Below are 20,867 nucleotides of genomic sequence, written 5' to 3' on the forward strand. Positions count from 1 at the left end.
CAGAGCTGAAGACAGTGACATTCCCGCATTATACGGGTGGCAAGGGATGAAGCATCCACAAAACCAAAACCTTTCACGCCTCAGCCATGATTTAGGGCCAGATATTTGGAAGAATGTCAGATCTCATCCCGTCCTAAAAATAGAAATAATCTGCCATGATCTCTGCATGTAGATAAACTGAATGCTGTCCGGAACTGACTGAGCCACATTGAGAAGAATGCAGAAGAAGATGTGCAAGTCCATTCAGTTCAAGTCAGTTCAGTGAGGATTCAGTTCAGTATAAGAACTGTAAATGTAGCTGTGCAACAATTGTGCACACCGAACAAGACAAGTTTTGTTTTACATTTTTCACATATTTGACATGTAGCCTATATGGCGTTGATGTTTGCATGTAGATCTTATGCATGTATGGACAGAAAAGTATTGTTATTAGATATTGTAGACTTTGATCTGATCAAAATGTATGTGACAGCAGCTTATACTGTATGTAACAAAACAAAATGACAAGAATGAGTAGGGCAACTCTGTTGGAGCTCTGCCACTTACTTCCGTTCTGAAACTGCTAATGCTGCAGGTCTGCAGGTAGAGACATTATTGCAGGTCTAACACTTCTGTTTAAGACCAAAAAGTGAGATCTGGAGGAAGAGGACGATGTACAGAGGAATGACAAGCATGGAAGTCATATTTAGTAGAGGTCAGTTAAAAATTAATAATATTCCCTTATTTATCTTGCACGTTAAAACTAAATTAGGCTATAATGTGTTTGGAATTATTAATGATGTGATGACGTGAAGCGGACTGAATTCTACATTTCTTGTACGCAGTGCTTGAATTGAGTCATGTCTTATGGGGGTTATAACCAAGGGATACTTTTTATGGGGGAACCAAAAAAAGTCTTAAATAAACAAAAAATTTTTTTGAAAAAAAACCAGGTTTTTAATAAACAGTATAGTGAAACACTTGTAAATATATCCTCTTTCTTTCCGTTTTCTGCAACAGAGTCAGATGTAACATTTTTATTTATCATCCAAATAATGTAAAGACAGAGAGAGAGAGAGAGAGTTGAGTATAACCAATGAAAACTTAGTATAACTTTATATTTGTATGTCCAAGTGGGGAATTTATTAGCATTCAACTTTTACCTTAAATAAAATCGACATAATAATTTACCTCGACATAAATAAAAAATAACATACAATAAAAAAATGCAAAAAACATCCATTCCACAAACACACAGGATTCAGAGAGATAAGCTTTATATCTATTGACGAACTGGTTCGTTGGAAAAAATTATATGCATCATTTTAAAGTATATTTCACTAACTGTACTATTGGAACATTATTTGTTGTCCAAATCAATTTCCAATTATTATTCTCAAAATGGTTATTCCAAAGGTAGCATACTTACTGTATACTGAAATGCTGCAGCAGGGCAATAAATCAAACATCTTAAAAATGGCCTCGACAAGGTGCAGGACTATTCTTAACTTCTTAACTCTATCACATGGAGATGGTAAAGTCTGATGTGAAAAAATGAACAATTACACTTGCAACAATTACTCAACTCAACTTTATTTATATAGCGCTTTTTACAATTTTCATTGTTACAAAGCAGCTGTACATAAGACATATTGACTATAAGCAAAACAATTAAAGTTGTACCTGTAAAAACAAGAAAAAGTTGAAAACACAGAAGACAGACATACCCACATACAAAACACTCCACACACACAATATGCACATGTAAGACCGGACAATTTCCTAACAAGAAATTAGCGCTGAACAGTTAACGAAATATTCAGATACTGTTTAAATATGTATTCTGCTTGTTTTGCGTTGCCGTGTGTGAAACAGTGGTGCGGTTGCGTGTTTACTGAATGCATTGTTACATGCAGAAAACACTTACTTTGTGCTTAAAATGAGTCTAAAATGCAAAATAATATGCCCGAACCCGATTAAGGATAGTTATTTCCAAGCACAATCATAACAAACCTTTAAAACATAATAAATATTTGTTAAATACAGTTTTATTTATTATATCTTCTCCGGTTTTATTTTTATAATCGGGTTTTGTAAAAACATACTTTTATTTAGTATTGTTTTGAACTGCTTGCAATTTACAACGGTTGAGTGATAACTTTTAATGTAAATAATAGTATAATATAGAACTCCTAATACATAACCCTCAACCATTAAAAAAGCAAAAGCATTAAAGAATGTATTGCCACTTTTATTTAATTAAGGGATAATAACAAATGAGATTTCAATGATATTTTGACCACTCAAATAGGAAATGTCACGAGTTCCCATTTCAGAAATCTGGTCACCTTAATAAACAATGTAGAGCATATGTATCACTTGATAATAACCTATACTGTACTGTTAAACTATGTCTTGCAGAGCATGGAATTAGCTCTGCTCCAGGTACATAAGTTTCATAAAAGATTCAAGCAGGAAGTGCAGCAGCTGTTTGCAATACCAGTATTTTAAAGACCAGCAAGAAGTTAGACAGTTATGACTTCAGTAAATAATACTAAAGCAATATCTAACACTTATGTGACATCTGAAACAGTTTAAATAGGCTATACTGTATACTGTTGATATTACTGAATAATACAAAAAAATTGTAAGGCCCCTTTTTGTAGGGTGGATGCCTTTCTAAAGTTGCCTGGACTCTGCACTACTGCGCAGTAGATCATTATTATTCTAATCTATGCAAATGATCAAGAATTGTATCCTGCATAAATTTAAACACAAATATTAATTATTTAGTATCATTATTCCTGAGAATATTTTAGTGAAGAATATGTCCAGGGCCTCAGCAACTTTTATTGTAATTTATTTAATCAGGAACTAAACTTTTTGAGATTAAAGATGTATTTCTTCAGAAGTGTCCTGCATGGCCAAGATAAGCAGCATTACAATGATAAAACACCAAAATAACACATTTATAAATACAAATAACAAATATTTTCATTTAGATTTTTTCTTAGCACACAGATCAAAGATTTAAAAGTTCACATTGCCATCAAACTTTGCATCTTCAATTCGTTTCAATTCAAGTCTCCAGTATACGTGTGACATACCGTTACACTAATATATTTTCTAATCAGAGGTGGGTAGAGTAGCCAAAATCTTTACTCAAGTAAAAGTACAAGTAACTAGAGAAATTGTTACTCAAGTAAAAGTAAAAGTCACTATTTTAAAAATTACTTGAGTAAAAGTAAAAAAGTATGCAATGAAAAAACTACTCAAGTAGTTAGTTACTTAGTTACTTTGTATCTGATTATATAGGCCTACTACATAAAATGAATATTAACGCCAATATTTTAATATTACATTTTAATCAATATTTTTAATTATCATAAGCAGATATCTTTGCAATATACTAGAGAGACTAAAGAATAGACAAACACAGAAGAGACAAGCATTTCTGTAAATTTCATCTAGTCCTGATGTCAATGTAGTTTACACAACTTATTTAGAATAATAGACCATGTCAAACTAAAGCATGAACTAAACTCAGAGCATTTCCTAAGATGATCTAGAACATCTGCAGTGCTCTCTTAAATGAAATACACATTTTTGAACAAAGCTCATGTTTTCTCGTGTTGTGTCACGTGTGTGTTGTGAAACGCTCTTACTTGTAAACAAACAGTAAACAGTGAACCACACGCCCATCAACAAGTTTTCTTCCTTCTGTTCTTCAAATGTATATTTCTGCAAGCCCACGTCTCTGTGTCTGACAGGTAACGCGCATGTTGCTGTGTCTGACGAACAGGTCGCGCGGGTGCGCGCATATGGCGGGCATTTATCATTGCTGGCAAACAATATGACACATTTGCAGTTTTGATTGTATAGATATAGATTAATATCCACTTCATCCAGCGCTCTTTGTGTTCTGCGTGTTCTTAAGTTTCGCGCTACGAGGAGTGAGTAATCCTGCTTCAGATGATTCAGATCGTGCTGCGAACTGAACAAATCATTTGAACTGATTCATTAGCCTATTCAAATGGTTTTGCCCATTGTTCAATTAATGCTTTCAAAAGAATCGACTCAAAAGAATCGATCACTCGGGAATGCCCGTAAAAAGAGATGACAACCTTGAAATAAACAACGCGTTTTAAAAAGCATATTTTAAAATGAAGGAACGAAGGAACGTCACGCAATGTAAGTTATGTAACGAAGTAAAAGTACAGATTTTCTATTACGAATTTACTCAAGTAAGAGTAAAAGTAGACACTTTTAATTTTACTTAAAAAGTACATATTTTCCAAAATGTTACTCAAGTAAATGTAACGAAGTAAATGTAGCACGTTACTACCCACCTCTGTTCCTAATATACACTGTAAAAAATTGCTGTTAAAAAACAGCCAAATTCTGACAGTAACATACTGTTTTTTGTTAAAACAGTAATATACTGTAGAAAACAATGCATCCTGGGCTTGCTGTTAAAAAACAGCCAAATTCTGACAGTAACATACCGTTTTTTGTTAAAACAGTAATATACTGTAGAAAACAATGCATCCTGGGCTTTCTGTTAAAAAACAGCCAAATTCTGACAGTAACATACCGTTTTTTGTTAAAACAGTAATATACTGTAGAAAACAATGCATCCTGGGCATTATTTTGCAGTTTAAGAAACTACTGTTAATTTACAGCCATCTGTCAACAGTAATCTACTGTTGTACTGTATGCAATGCATTGTGGTCTGTGTTAACCCCTTCAGACCCTGCTTCAATAAGAATGGACAGTATGTCTTTTTTTGGTTTAGACCAATAAAACTGCAAGTTTCTATCATTTTAATAATACCACACAGATTGTTTACCAAGTTAATGGTAACCTCATTGTCTTGCCCCTGTTATATTTTATTTGATTATGTTATGTTTTTCAAAAAAATCTAAAGATATTTTACAGTTGTACAACACAGGATTTTACTTGTTTAATGTCCATCCCAGTGTACATGCGGTCTTAAAAATTATAAAATGGCAGACTTTTTTGCACTCCAGCTCATTACACACAATTGGCATTTCACAAACATTGATCCCTTGATTATCAAACACAAGCATAAATATGATCAAATCAGCCATCAAGTATACGCAGAAACCCAACAGGCACAATCAGACATATAGGGCCTATATATAGGCTACACATGTGATACACAGACTGAAATACTGAAAAAAATATGTTTTTTCTATTTACTTATTGTATTACTCAGTCCTACAATAAATATGTATTTTGTTAGCAATTTTTTTTACTTTGACTTCTATCACACTGTTTAGGTTTAAATTATTATTCACATGGTTAAAACATGCAATTTTATTTTGCTTCAGTTGGGGTTTACAGTGTTGTGGACTTGAAAAAAAAACATACAAAATCGTGAAAGTTACCACAAATCCTATTTTTTACATTTGTTTCTAAATTAAAGAACAGTTAATGTCAACTGAATGTTTTTGCATATCCTTTTAGCATAGGAAAATGTCATGGCTCTGCTTCATTTAGTCATGTTTTTCTTGGTCTTGTAGCAGAGCCATGACAAGGTCTTTGGTTCGGTGTGGAGAGAAACATATTATTGTTCTTTTGACAATAATATGCGTTCTCTCCAGTGTCTCGTCATTGGCCCCGCTCCTCTCGTTTCCTTGTGATCTTTCCCTGAGTGTTTGATTAATCACACCTGCCCCGTGTCGTTATCCTTCGTTTGTCTTTCCCTTTAAATACCCTCTTGTTTCTTTGTCTTGTGCTTGTGGATTGTACTCTGTACTATGTCTGTAATGCGTGTACTTCGTTCCTTGTGTGCCTTGTTCGTTCTGTTCCTGCTCCCCGTCAAGTGTTGGTAATTGTTTAGTTTATTCTTGTATTTTGATCGTGTTCTGTCTTGTCCCCCTCGTGGGAAGTTTTTGTTTTATGGTTGTTGTTTTTCTCAGTTTAGTTTTTTCCCCATTGTGGGTGTTTTTGTTTCGGTCTTGTTTTCAATAAATATTTGTTAACCCCTTCACGTCTGCCTGCGCTTGGGTTCTCTGCACCTCAACCGTGACAGGAAAATATCAGAGGGTAAATAACAGTACAATGCAGTATTTTTCTGGAGCATGAGAATTAGTTTTGTGAAAGTTCGTGATTGTTTCGTCAGTTCAGTAAGTTCACAATTCTTTAGCGTCCCGAATCATTTTCAGTCAGGTACTTTTGGCCAGGTGGAGTTTTCCCACAAATGTCAGACTTTTCTGCCCGAAGAGGACCCACGCGAGGACGGACCATCCGTTTTAAAAACTGCGCTTTATCTGCACCAACCTGCATTTGCATGTTCAAATTACACGGTAAATAAAGCATTTTTTTTACTTTTATCGAGAGTATGTGGTTCAGAAAGGAAGTATTATCAAGTAATGTTTGAAATTGCTGCCTAACAAGCTGTAGTTAGTAAGTAACTTACGCGATTTAAAAAGGGCTCGTCATCTCCGAGATATAACCCAAATGTTCATATTTACTTGCATTTTACAGACCCCAAGTTTTATCGGCTTGTTTTGTCATCGCTGAACTTTAAAACTGTGGTTATTGCAAACTGGCTAACGTTAATAATCTTAAACAGTCTGTTGCTAATGCTAATAACAGTAGCTGCAAATCACCACTAAACGTAATGTTTGAAATTGCGATGATTTTCCGTTTAAATGTGGCTTATGTTTGTAAGGAAAGCAAACTGATAGTTTGAGTGTTTAGCAAATACAGATTGATTTAGCATCACTTGCGTAATGATTAGACATGGTGGTGGAAAAAAATGAGAGGGAAGAGAAACATATTTTTAATGCTTTTGAGTTATCTTGCAAAACTTTTGCGTTCACGCGAGAAACATTGCGTTCTCTCGCAAAGATATTTGCGTTATCTTGCAAAACATTCAAACGTCCTGTTGTCCCGCTCCGTACATTAACAATGGAGCGGTTTATAGTAGATTCCCAATAACTCGTGAGCTAAACGTTGTTATAACACAAATAACACACAATTCCTTAGATTAGGATCTACATCCCAGTCTTCCTCAAAACGAGAATATAAATTGATATCATCTGAGAAGGCGACATGGACAAGTCCAAAGGAACCGTCTGCAAAGTGACTGTAAATCCGAAAAGAGTTACTACAAAAATAGTAATTAATAACTTAAATGTTACACAGTGAAGTCTCACCAAATTCTGTTTACACATTAATGCTCTCCTGCTGAATTTAAACTGGTTTTAGTTATACTACAGTATGTAACACTGAAGTTAATGACTATTATTAGTAGCCTAATGATATTCGTGTTTTGCACTTTGCAGACGATCCCTTCGGTATTGTCTCAGCCAGCTCCCGCCTGAGATCAATAAAAGGCTTGATTTGTGGAAAATTAAGTTAAAGTTCATTGTTTACGTTACATAGAATGAGGTGTAATTTGTGTTATAAGAACGTTTAGCTCACGAGTTATTGGTCCAGGAATCTGCGACTATAGACCAATGTTTATGTAGCCTATGGTGCTAGTCTTAAATTCTGCCAGCGGGACATTAAACATGAAGTGTTTGCGAGATAACGCAAATATCTTTGCGAGAGAACGCAATGCTTCTCGCGTGAACGCAAAAGTTTTGCGAGATAACGCAAAAGCTTTAAAAAATATTTTTCTCTTCCCTCTCATTTTTTTCCACCAACATGTCGCTAATGGGGCTCCGTATAATACTGATATTGGTCACATGGAAAATTAGCCATTTATTCTCGTCTCATTTCCGACATATTTGAGCCTTATATCGCTGCATATTTAGTGTTTAGTGTCAACGCTTATCTAAATGTTGATTCAATTTAATTTGATAATTTTTTTGTTTTCTGCTGTTTTACAGTATTCCATGGAGTACATCAGGGAGAAAAACAAGCAACCAACGTTATGGTCATCTGCAACAGATGGTTGATGGATAGTTCCTAATTACATTTTTGAATGCCAGCACCTTCAGTATCTCATAAGACTCTTAATAAATGTACTCTCACGTTTTAAATATGTCAAGTTTAAAGGGGGTAGCCTCTGTTATTTAACCTGTTTTATTGCCATTGTTTTTATTTGTAAGTTTCAATTATTTGTTTTGCTACTGAAAAACTTGACTTGGTTGCTTGGTAATTGAGTCATTCTTTTTTTGTGTTGCTGCTCTTAAATAAAAAAAGTTGTTTATGTCCTTTCTAAAACATTTGCTTATAATTGTATTAATATTTTTTATTATAGATATTTTATGTTAAGCAGACATGTGTAGCCCAAAGGACAATATTGTGCAATAAAGATGAAGTTAAAAAACAGCTATGTACTGTCCTTAATTCTTACAGCAATATACCGTAAAATATTTCCACAGCATGAATAACGTAAAATTACAGTAAATTACTGGCATCTCTGCTGCCAGCATTTTACAGTTAAATACGGGAAAAACAGCAATGCACTGTATTTCGTTTTTACAGCAATATACCGTAAAATAATTTCACAGCATGAATAACGTAAAATTACGGTAAATTACTGGTGTCTCTGCTGCCAGCATTTTACAGTTAAATACAGGAAAAACAGCAATGCACTGTATTTCGTTTTTACAGCAATATACCGTAAAATAATTTAACAGCATGAATAGCGTAAAATTACGGTAAATTACTGGCGTCTCTGCTGCGAGCATTTTACCGTTATTTTACAGAACAATTTTTTACAGTGTATGAATGATCAATATATTCAACTATTTATTGGTATATTGAAAATATAACGAATAATAATTTGCAAATTCTATATATTTAAAATATTACAATATATTTAATAATACATGAAGAGTTTGGTTTGGTTCAGTTTTTAAATGTTTAATTTTTTATTGTGCATTCATTGATATAAATCAAACAGCAGTTGGCTTGTTTTGATTTAAGCCATAATAACTAAAAAAATAGAGCTAACCAATACAATAAAACACAATATATCACAAAACTGATTTTGGAGCCAAACTCTTCATGTAGGATATGAGTATGTATAGTTGCTTTTCATATTGAAAAATATGTGACAGTATATTACTTGTATATCAATGTTTGTAATGATATTTTAAGTAGGTATGACCCCGAATAGTCGAAGATTCGATGCTTCGATAGGAGGAGCCTGATTCGACTATCTCACAGTGGAATCTTCACAGAGGTGCTTTAATGGGGATCATGCCATTTTGGTTATATGGGCAGTGGAGTAGCAGACGGGCACGCACTGCGCCGGAAAAATATTATTTATGATGTAAAGAAATTGGACATTTTTAGGGTTGGGTACAAAACCCCCGGCGCATATGAGCACGAGGTCTGACTATGACCCAGCACAGGAATGCGTCTCTTCGCGTCTTCTGTGCTGTAAGACCGGTAAAGAAAAGCAGCACGTCCCGCACGCACCCACAGATGATTCGCAAATGAATGTGTACACCATTTCCAAACATTTGTAAATTACTGAATGTTTGGGCATATAAATATGAATTAACACTTTGTCTGTAAATGCACGTAGTTCGTTACTTAGTCTGAACTTTGCGCTGCATGATATAAAAAAAAACAATAAAAGTAATATAACCAAAATCACCGCATATAGCAAGCATGGTGCAGACTTTCGGAACCTGTCACTCTCTCAGGATGACGAAGAAAGAGTGCGCAGGAAAAAAGGTGAAAGGGACTTTTTGACTGTTTAAAATTAAATGATAAGATGCTTATTGCTTTCCTCATTCATGCGGTAAATAAAGTTGGTAGGTCATTCAATTAATGTGCTGAATTCCCATTGGTAAAAAAGAATTCTTTATTATCGAGTAGTTTTGAAAATAGTTTTGAGGCGGGATGTGGTCTAATTAGTGGCACAGCATTGTTACGAGGAAAATGTCATTTTACAATTTGTGGCTTGTGTTTTGAGTTCCCCTGCATTTCAGACATTTTGCCTAAACACATTCATTTTTATTTGTGACTTGAATCTGGCTTATTTCGTTTTTTTATTTTGAAATTATTATAAAGGTATATTCTGTTGAACAGGCTCCTAATGTTCAGTGATTTCACTTGAATGGTAATGAAAAGAACCTAATAATTGCTATTAAAGTGAAATTACAAATGTACAAACCTGATAAAAATGCTAATTTTAGAAAGAAATTTGAGATGGTACATAGAGGCTTTTTCATCTTGAAGTTTTTCATTCTCATACATTACAAAGTGTATTAATCTACAGAATTTGTTCAACAGAATATACCTTTATAATAAATCAAAATAAAAAAATGAAATAAGCCAGATTCAAGTCACAAATAAAAATGAATGTGTTTAGGCAAAATGTCTGAAATGCAGGGGAACTCAAAAAACAAGGGAATAAAAAATATCTTTAAAATTATAAATATTGATGAAATTATTGATACTATAAAAAATACGAAGAACTAAATCCATAAAAAGTGAACAAGCTAAAGCATTGGAATGACTGTACTTCATAATAAGCTGCTGGTGCTAGAGGGTGCTCATCCTTAATACGTAACTGTTGGTCATAATAAGGTGCTTGCACAAATGACCGACTGGGTCGTTTTTTGGGGAGGACAGTCTGGAAGTTTGACGTGTAGCCTATATGGCGTTTATGTTTGTATGTAGATCTTATACATATATGCACAGAAATGTATTGTTGTTAGATATTGTAGACTTTGATCTGATCAAAGCCCCATCTTGTCTTGCTTTTCTTGATCTTGTGGCAGGGCCATGGCAGAACCCCTTGTTTCATGTGGAGAGAGGCGTTTTGGCCCTTTTGGCTTGCCATACTCTCTCCAGGTCTTGTCATTATTCCTGCCCTCTTGTTCCCTCGTTAGTGCTCGTAATTAGTTCATGCCCCACACCTGTTACCCCTCGATTGATCCCCTTTATAATGCCCTTGTGTTTTCTGTCCCATGCTGGTTCATTGTGTGTGTGTGTGTGTCACTCGTTGCTTGTGGTGAGTTCAGGTCTTGTCAGTGTAGTGTAGTTGTAGTGTAGTCATATGTTATCTTTAGTCTTGTTAGGTTTAGTTAGTCCGTGTTCCTGTTACCTGTCATGTTATACCCCTGTTTGTTATTTTACCCCCACGTGGGTCTTTGTTTTGTAGTTTTATTAAAAGTCTGTTAACCCCTTACCCGCTGTCTGCACCTGGGTCCTCTCTCCGTGTCTCACCTCCCCGGTCCTTGACAGGGCAACTCTGACTGTTGGAGCTCTGCCACTTCCGTTCTGAAACTGCTAATGCTGCAGGTCTAACACTTCCGTTTAAGACCGAAAAGTGGTCGTGTTGCATACTTCCTGGGTGGCACTTACATGACTATTCATAATATTCCTCTCCCTATTACTCATTTCGAAAATGTATATTAGGCATAAACTGTTTACATTGCACAGTTTATGTATTATGATAAATTGTCTTTTGCCTGGATATCTTTTAATTAAAAGCATTCAAATAAATAATGTTAGTATGGTAGAACAAACATGAACGTATAACCTAAGTCCAGGCTAAAAAAAATATTTTTACCCCTTTATGTGTATAGCTTTTATTTTTAAAGCTTAACATTTTTAATAATAGCTTTAAACATTACTCACTTCTATATGTCAGTTGATGCACCCAACAACAGAAACGTTTACAAAGCATTGGATGAAGGAACAATCTGCTAGTGTGACAGAGTTTATGCTTACATTGATTGTGTGTGTTAAATACAAATACAAAAGCAACATCTCAACACACAAGTGAACAGCCAAGAACAGGCTTGTTAAAAACCACTAAAGCATTTATAAATCACCAAGGGATCTAAACTGTTTTACAGGTGATGAACAGGATCTGAGGATTGTGCTGCTGGGAGTCTCTGGAGCTGGAAAGAGCTCAATGGCAAATGCAATACTGGGATGTATGTCGTTTAAAGAGAGCAGAACCAGAGAGAGTGAGATACAGAGAGGAAGAGTAGCAGACAGAAACATCTCCATCATCGACACTCCAGGATTCTTCAACTCTCAACTGACTGATGAAGAGCTGCAGAATCAAATGGTGAAGAGTCTGTATCTTTGTCATCCTGGTCCTCATGTGTTCCTGCTCATCATCAACCTGGAGACCTTCAGAAAGGACGAGAGGAACATTGTGGAGCAAATTCAGGAGAACTTTGGAGTTCCAGCGTTTAAGTTCACCCTGGTGCTGTTTACTGGAAGAGAACAAATGTCAAACAGAGAATGGATGGTCTTTATGGATAGTAGACATTTTCAAGACATAGTCAATCACTGCAGAGGTAAATATCATTCCATCAACAGTAAAAGTGAGATTGCTCAAACTCACATTACAAAGCTTCTGGATAAGATTGATGAAATCATCAAACAGAATAATGGCCAGCATTACAATACTGAGATTTACTCAGTTTTTCGAACAAGGAGCAAAAAAGAAACAAACAAACAAGAGGAAGAAAAGGACAGAACAATGGAGCAAAAGAATGATATAAGACAAGAGCAAATTAAAATAGTGCAGGAGACTTTTGAAATGGACAGTGTAAGGGTAGAGAGAATCGAAAAGGAACAACTTGTTTCTCATGTGGAAGAAACAGTGAGAACTCCTGTGTATGAAGAAAACATTGATAAAGGGAACATGATTCGTACATCATCAGTAAGATCACTGGCAATCTTTTTTGATAGAAAGGATGAAACAAAAACAGCCCAGACACCAAAAGTTGGAAAAACAAGAACATGGGCCCTAAAGAAACAACAGACAACAACAGAACAACAGTTGACCAATGCAGGTGAGAATGTTTAATAAAACAATTTCATTAAACTTTCTCCCAAAATGTCAAGACATTTTCTTGAAACACGTTCCTTAAAGCAACAACGAGCCGTTTTGGTGTATGGTTACCCCATGTGGTTGATAAGCGCAATTGTCTGATACGTGTGTCGTAAATACTGTCGCAAAGTTTCCCCGTTGTCAGCTCAATACACGTGAATTTGTTTACAAAGCTGATGTAACCGGCGTACCCAGATTGTGTAATAACTACACTCAACTCGCTATGAAGACAGCGCATAGCATATAATTATACATAACGATAACATTAGCCTACTCAACGACTGAACTGTTCAACAATTACGTGCATAACTGATCTGAACTACAGAATCTGCACATTTTTACCACAAAACGTTTATTGTGCTTTGTAGGGATGTAACGATTCACCGTGAGCCGGTTGAAAATCAGTTATAATGAGTGACGATTCAAATCGGTTGAGGTGTGAACTGAATCGCAATACATTTTCTGAACAGCAGGGGCCGCTATTTTCACTGCAAATCTAAACGTGGACATGCTGATATTTCTTAAATGCAAAAAAAAACAAGAAAAGCTCAGACAGTATTAGTTTGTTTATATTAAAGAGACTTTTTCTATTATTAATTTGTTATAAAATTGCAGTTTAGTTTTGTTATTTGAAATAAAACATTATTTTATTATACAAAGAAACGTGAAGCATTTAAGAAATAATGCAAGGGAAGTTGTTCATTTCTATTTTGTTTCAACTCATTTTGTAAAAATAAATCATGAGTAAATCGTGAATAAATCGCATCGTGAGATCAGAATCGTGACTCGCATCGCATCGTGAGCTAAGTGAATCGTTACATCCCTAGTGGTTTGGTAGTCTTCGTTTACATGCATTACACAAATTCGTGACGAGAAACAACATGTTAGCTATCGACACCCCGGGGCAACAAAATATTATCTCTCAGCGACCTTACGGTTATAAATTGTGAACTGGTGGTGCGCCAATGAACAACCTGAACACATCCTAATAACAAATAAGCTCAAAAGTACTGGAGCGTAAGAAAAATGTACATATCGTCGCTGTTGGGCAGAATCCTCGCATCTCCAAAACCATTATTTTTCAGGAAATTAAAAAAACTGCATATTTTTTGAGTTATTAAACATTGTATCGTTAAAGTTGGTATTATACCTTATATTGCTATCATATACTGTTGTGTACCAACATTAACACAACATTTCCCCAAAACCATGTTTAATCGGAGATACAAGGTTTATGACTTGGGAGCAGGGAGATACGAGATTATGCTGTCATTGATAAGAATGGTACGGACACAGACGTTGCTGCTGCCAGCAGTGTTCATCAAAATCTGCGGTCGCATTGAGCCTTTTGACAAGAGACGAGGCTTTAAGAGCTAATGAAAGGTAATGATTTGTGATTACATTCCTAAACTCTATTTTAAACTTTAGAGCTGTGAGTGATGCAATACCAAAATAAAACGTTAAACAGGCTGTCTAATATAGGCGGAAATGAATCTGCACGCAAATAAAGTCGGCAGTCGCGTTGAGCCTCTTGACAAGAGAAAAGGCTTCAATCGTTAACCAAAGCTAACGACTGTGGTTACAAACATCTTACTAAACTCTATTTTAAAGGTTTAAGAACTATAAGTGATGTAATACAAAAAAACGATGAGCTGACTAGGCTGTCTAATAGGCGGAAATTCGCCGAATCTGCTCGCAAACTTACCTTCGTGGCTCACGGGCTTCCTTCTGCACCGAAGCATTACAGCTATCGATTTTTAACAAAACAGACCTACTCAAATGTATCTAACCGAACTATTTTCACTCGTTATTGTCTAAAAAACCTTCAATCAGGAGACGTAATGCCGACAAGCTCCTGCGGAGTGAAGAAGAGGTGGAGTTACAAGACTTCTCAGACAGTTGAAGTGTCCAATGGAGATAAGAGATTTGCTCTCAAGCTATTTTCAACACTTTAGATTGGTTAATAATTTGTAAAAATAACAGACCCACATGGGGACTGACCAATAGCATCGATTTGTGAAAAAATTTGAAATTGACCAAATTTGGACATAGGAGGTTTCCGCCCGACAGCGACGATATAACACTTACAAATCCAGTAGCAGGACCGCTAGGTCTCCATCAGTTTTGCCACCCGTTGCCTCTTTCAGCTCGTGCCACCGAGTGTAAGCCCGCTCGATATTGATTCGTGATCGGGCTCTCTCTCTCTTTATTTTCTTTGCTTCCTCCGACAAAATCCTCTTTGGTTTTTTTGCAGGCTCTGCCATGGTGATGGTTTGGAGACTTGCGTTGAACTAGATGGTCTCGTCTTATTGTTAGATGTTGGCTAACTTCACCCAGGCTATGAGTAAAACGTGACGTATGCCATAAAGCAGGTGATGGGCGGGGCTTGGGATCCTACCTGCAAACCGAAGTTACAAGTATGATTTCAACCGATAGAGGGCCGCTTAGGTTGAAGCGGCAGTAAAATTTGTCCAGTTAAGAGTTGTTTTGCCAGGTTGAGAGATTATTTTAAGGTTGAAAAACGGCTCGTTGTTGCTTTAAAGGAAAGCCGCAGTCTCCCACACTCAGTGATGAATTCGATTAACAATTTCTATACAGGATTAAAAAAAAAAATCAAATTTACAACAATTCTACACGACTGTGCAACATCATACTACTGACAATACAGTACATAGAATGCAGATTATTTCTAATTAACAAATTACATGTAAAATTAAATATGGTGAAATATACACATTACACTTGTTGCATCTGCTCAGCTTCTGACCATCTGATACGTGGTAATTTTCTTATAACAAAGGAACATTTTGGGTGCAAATGAACTGCTGATTTATTTTCTCTAGTGGCATTAATGAAAAAAAATCACCATAAATTTAAAGTAACATGAAATTTCAACTCTAAATCGCCACTAGATGGCTCCAGATAATTATTTCCACATAGATCGTTTTTTATTTAGGCCTAATTTATGTTGCCAATGCCATTATAAAGTCATTGTTATAACAGCAATTATGACACATTATTACAGTCAAACCTGAACATATGAGAAAAAGTGTGTATGTTGCCATTGATGAGAAACATGCTGATTATAATCAATATATGCCCACATGCCCAATATAATTAAGACCTAGTCCTGGCTTTAGCTAAACGCTGCCTGTAAAACCAGGCTTTAATGTTAAACCTTTTTCAGTTGATTTCATCTGTGGCTGGAAGTCAGTATAGTTCTTTGTTTTTATTTCCTTCTTTTTATATTTTCAATCATGACAGTTCTCAGGATCGTGATGGTGGGTATAACCGGAGCTGGAAAGAGTGCAACAGGAAACACCATCCTGAGAAAAAAACTGTTTGATGAACAGTTGTCCTCTGAATCGGTGACTAAGAAATGCCAAAAACATCAGCAAATGATGGAAGGTAAAATCATCTCAGTGATCGACACTCCAGGACTGTTTGACACGTCATTCAGTGAAGAAGAGCTGAAGGAGGAACTAGTGAAGTGTGTAGAAATGTCTGTTCCTGGTCCTCATGTGTTTCTGCTGGTGATCAGACTGGATGTGCGATTCACAGAAGAGGAGAAAAATGCAGTCAAGTGGATTCAGGACAACTTTGGAAAATATGCTACAAATTACACCATAGTTCTGCTCACTAGAGGAGATCAGTTAGCTTCATCTATAGAAGAGTTTCTGACAAAAAATGAGCCGATTAACAAGCTAGTTAGTGAGTGCAAAGGTGGTTATCATGTTTTTGATAACAAAGATGAAGAAAATAAATCACAGGTCAGTCACCTGATAGAGAAGATTGACAGAATGGTGAAAGAGAACGGAGGAGAGCATTACACAAATGAGATGTACAAGAAAGCTCAGAGGAAAATAATGTTAAACAAGTGTAAACATGCAGCTTTAGTGGGAGCAGGTGTAGCAGGTGTAGGAGCAGCAGTAGCTGGTGGTACATTACTTGGCATTGCTACTGCTGGAGTGGCAGTGCCTGTAGTTTTAATGGCAGGAGGTGCAGCCCTAACAGGAGGATCAACTGCAAAAGTTATCGTTGATAAAGTTAATAAAAAATAGTTTGAGTTTATTGCGGAAAACGTGGAAAGTGATTGCCTCAAAGCAAATTAGTTCATCATTTTTCAATGAAGTTGATAAAACTTTGGCCTACTGCAAATGTAACATGTGGATTTGTATAGGGTTACCAGACACCTTTAGTATTGATAACTCAATTTGACAAGTTCTGCTAAAATATCAGTTTACATACAAATCTTCTGATTCATTTTTACTAGAAAAACACTTATTAAAACTGATTGTTTCAAGAAAGTTGTACTCAAAACTAAAAGTTGTTAATACAAAAACAGACTTAGATTGTTAGCACAGCTGTAGGACACATACTGTTATTACTTAAATAGAAAACAAAGATTGATGTCCCTTTTTGACATATTGTAATTGTTTACCTGGCCAAATCGACAACAGAAAAACAAAAGGGTTTAAAATCAACAAAAACGTTTGCTTTCCCATCTCAAACTTTTCAGTAAGAAAGGCCATTTTTACACCTGGTGTAGCTGCACTGATCCAATAAATAGCGGCCATGAATCACACAGATGTCTTTTAGAATTTTTATTTGCTCTCTCTCTGTCGTTTCCGAAGATGCCACGGTCTATAAAAGACACTGTGAAAACTACAAAAAATACAGAAATAAACTACTTAACCACATCTCTCAGTCATCATTCACTTTCACAAATCACAATCCTTTAACAATTAGTCCCATTCAACACATCATTACATATTGTTACAAAGCAGAACACATTACATTACACATGTGAAAGCACATAAACTCTATAACACAAAATATAACAAAAACAAACATAAACAAATACCGTGTGCGCCTCTTGGACCATATGCAGTGCAACCTGTTCATATTGCTCTCTGACCCACAGTTCCAGAGTCCATGTCTGAGTCACGTGATGCATTACGTTGCATTAGAGGAACGTTACACACAAGAGAAGTTACTTTTCAAACACAGTTTAGACTATTTAAAATCAACAACTCTCTTTGAAACATTACATTTAACCACATTTTTAAATCTGCATGAACTTATCAAACATGTATTCATGTAATCAACAATAATCATCATAACATGTCTTGAGACATTTACACCTGGTATTAAGATGCGTTTGGTCGATCGGAAGTAGACACATTCCACACAATCCACCCTTTTGTCCACTTTTGACCACTTCTGTCTTGATTTCTTCAAAGGGAGTGTCTATATGGCGGTAAATTCATAGGCTTTTTGTATAGGGAATGCTCTACTAATTTTACTAAAATGCAAATTTTTCAATGCATCCTCCATCCTCGCTTCTTTTCCCTGGGTCCTTCCTTCATATTCTGAAGGGGTGTAGCTAAGATGTGAGGAAAGGAAGCGAGGAAAGCCGTGGTGTAAAGTATTGGAGTAAATGTAATTAGTTACTGTACTTAAGTATCTTTTTGGCTACTTTGTAGGTGTACTGGGTATTAAATATATTAGCAACTTTTACTCTCTACTTGACTACATTTTTGAACAAGTATATGTACTCTTTAATCCACTACATTTGTATTGACTAATGCAATTACACGTTACATTTTACCTGGCACCTAACTTTTTTTGCAGCAGTTTATTTTTGCTACAGAAGAATTAATATAGCCATTTACAATGCATTGAATGTACTATAATTTTGTGGATTTTGCCCTAACTTACTAAAACTGGTCAACATGGCTTCTTTATGTGAATATGAGTGCTGTATCAGGTAGTTGTCAATTGCTGGCGGTTTTATACCCCGGTTCTCTGAGATCAGAGCGAGGCATCTCACCAAGCTTCCCTTCTTGCATAACGCGGGGGAAGAGCGTGCTTAGAATGCCGTTACAGGTAACCACAGCAGTATGTATAGGAGAGGGGCGGGCTCTTAGTGTTGAGCTGTGATTAGTCCACCCATCGGGCAGACGTGGTGTAATTGGTGCTTCCATAGTCTATCATGCCTGAGGCGTTTCCCATAGTGAGATACCTCGCTCTGTTCTCAGAGAACCGGGGTTACGTGAGTAACCTTACGTTATTCCACAGTGACACACATATTATACAGATTGGTTTTTAATTATGGCTTTGTTTTATACACAGTTTATGTGCTGGCATAAAGTTGAATTGACGTTGGACGTTCGATATTCGTGAATTTAGGGACCGTCTCTAAAGTTACACATTAAAATACAAATTTTAAAGCTCAATAGCATTTAAAGGAAATTACTTACAGCCACAAAACTAACTGTACAGTGTTCATGTGTGTGTCAGCTATAATGCACATCTTTTAGATTTTTAATATTTATTATAATAAACCATCAAATCATATGCAAATATTGATATGTGTTTAATTACTGTATGGGCTCATACACAAAAATATATATAATTTTTATTATTATTATTATATTTATTATTTATCAGGTGCGCACCTGAGTTTGCGTGACAGCTTTTACATTAAAGATTTTTCATGCAAACCGTGCTCCGTTCAGAACTAAACTGCAACCGTGAAAGGCACCTGAATGCCACCTAAGGGGGGCCTCACCCATAGAGCAGTCTAGGGGCCCCTGACCACCTTAATCCGCCCCTGGTAACATGCTATTCCATGCATTCTGGCTTCTTTACAATGTTAAACGTGCTGGCTTCTCAAGCATAACATGGTCAACTTGTCAAAAACGAGTTGAACGTATGACGTAGTATTTCTGTGCTCGATTCACTCCGCCTGGGTTCGTACAGGTTTCGGAAAGTTTTTTTCCGAACATGGATTCCCGTTTCGTAGCAAGGGTTCTTAGTCCCTTATTGGACAATTCTCCCAGAAAAGCTCGCCCACGCATCATCCAGTGAGCGAATGTGCGCGCCCATGCCTCAACCAGCCAGGGCTGTGTTTCCCAAAAGCATCATAAGCCTAAATTGATCGTAAAAACAATCGTACGAGTGATCTTAATATTATGGTCTGTTTCCCAAAAGCATCGTAAGCCTAAGTTGATCGTAAAAATCATCGTACGAGTGATCTGGAGTAATCGTAAAGCCCTAAGTGCATCTTAAGAAGCCAGGTGTATGAGGTCACCTGCAGGACAACAGGAGAACGTCTTGGTTACGGATGTAACCTCAGTTCCCTGATGGAGGGAACGAGACGTTGTGTCAAACTGACAGATGGGGTTCGCTCTTGAGAACCTATCGCTTCCGACTATTTTAGAAAAGACCAATGAAATTGGCAAATGAAATTTGCATGCCGGACTCCGCCCCCGGATATAAAAGGGAGACGGCGTGCTTCATTAATTCACCTTTGTGCTGAGGAGCCTGAGACCTCTCTCGACTGCTGCAGCGGGCAGCACGCGTTGTGGCATGAGGGACACAACATCTCGTTCCCTCCATCAAGGAACTGAGGTTACATCCGTAACCAAGACATTCCCTTTCTGTCGGTCTCTCGACGTTATGTCGAACTGACAGATGGGGTTCCTATGGAAAACGCCATGACGCTGTGCCGTGTCACAAGCCCTAGCGAAGCGACGGTAACTGGCCTGGGCGTGTCAGCCGTGAGTGCTACTGCGAAATTGTAACCTACCAGTGGATAGGTAGGGGGTCCCAGAGCTTTTCTTGAAAGGTGGGAAGGCCCCTGCCTTCAGCCCTAACAGGCGGCGACCTTGTTTCTCTAACAGCGAGAAGCTGCCCGGTACCGTAAGGCCACTGGGTAAGCGCTACTTCCTCAATGGGGGACGCGCTACGGAGACCACTTCCTACCGTAGGGAGGAGTTTAGTGGAGATACCAACATGGTCCTGCCGTTAGGGGAGAACTCATGGGAGGAATGTGCGGACTGAAGGAGTTAACCGCAAGGTGGAGGTCCACCTAGGGAAGGTCATGGGTTACCAAGGTGGGAACCAATCATGAGGATACATCAGACAGAACCGCCCGATTGGGGGGGTTACAACGTCCGGTAGCACTAGGTCCGGTTAGAGCTATGTTGTGGATAACTCAGTTGGTACCTGGCCTAAGGGGCAGGGCTGCTCTGCCCAGCCCGCCCGCAGGAGGTGCTTGCTTAGTGATGGATGGAATGCCTGTTCT

At 37.0% G+C, this 20,867-nt stretch overlaps 1 protein-coding gene across 1 annotated transcript; it reads left to right on the plus strand.

Moving 5' to 3' along the window:
- Window positions 1-589: 589 nt before the first annotated feature.
- Window positions 590-19,098, plus strand: LOC130564525 (uncharacterized). Its single transcript, XM_057350634.1, has 3 exons — window positions 590-694; window positions 11,784-12,737; window positions 16,040-19,098. The coding sequence occupies exons 1-3, from the start codon at window positions 652-654 to the stop codon at window positions 16,834-16,836; spliced, it is 1,794 nt and encodes a 597-aa protein (XP_057206617.1). The 5' UTR covers window positions 590-651; the 3' UTR covers window positions 16,837-19,098.
- Window positions 19,099-20,867: the final 1,769 nt, after the last annotated feature.

This window comes from Triplophysa rosa, linkage group LG14, assembly GCF_024868665.1.
Source record: "Triplophysa rosa linkage group LG14, Trosa_1v2, whole genome shotgun sequence".
NCBI classification, from domain to species: Eukaryota; Metazoa; Chordata; class Actinopteri; order Cypriniformes; family Nemacheilidae; genus Triplophysa; species Triplophysa rosa.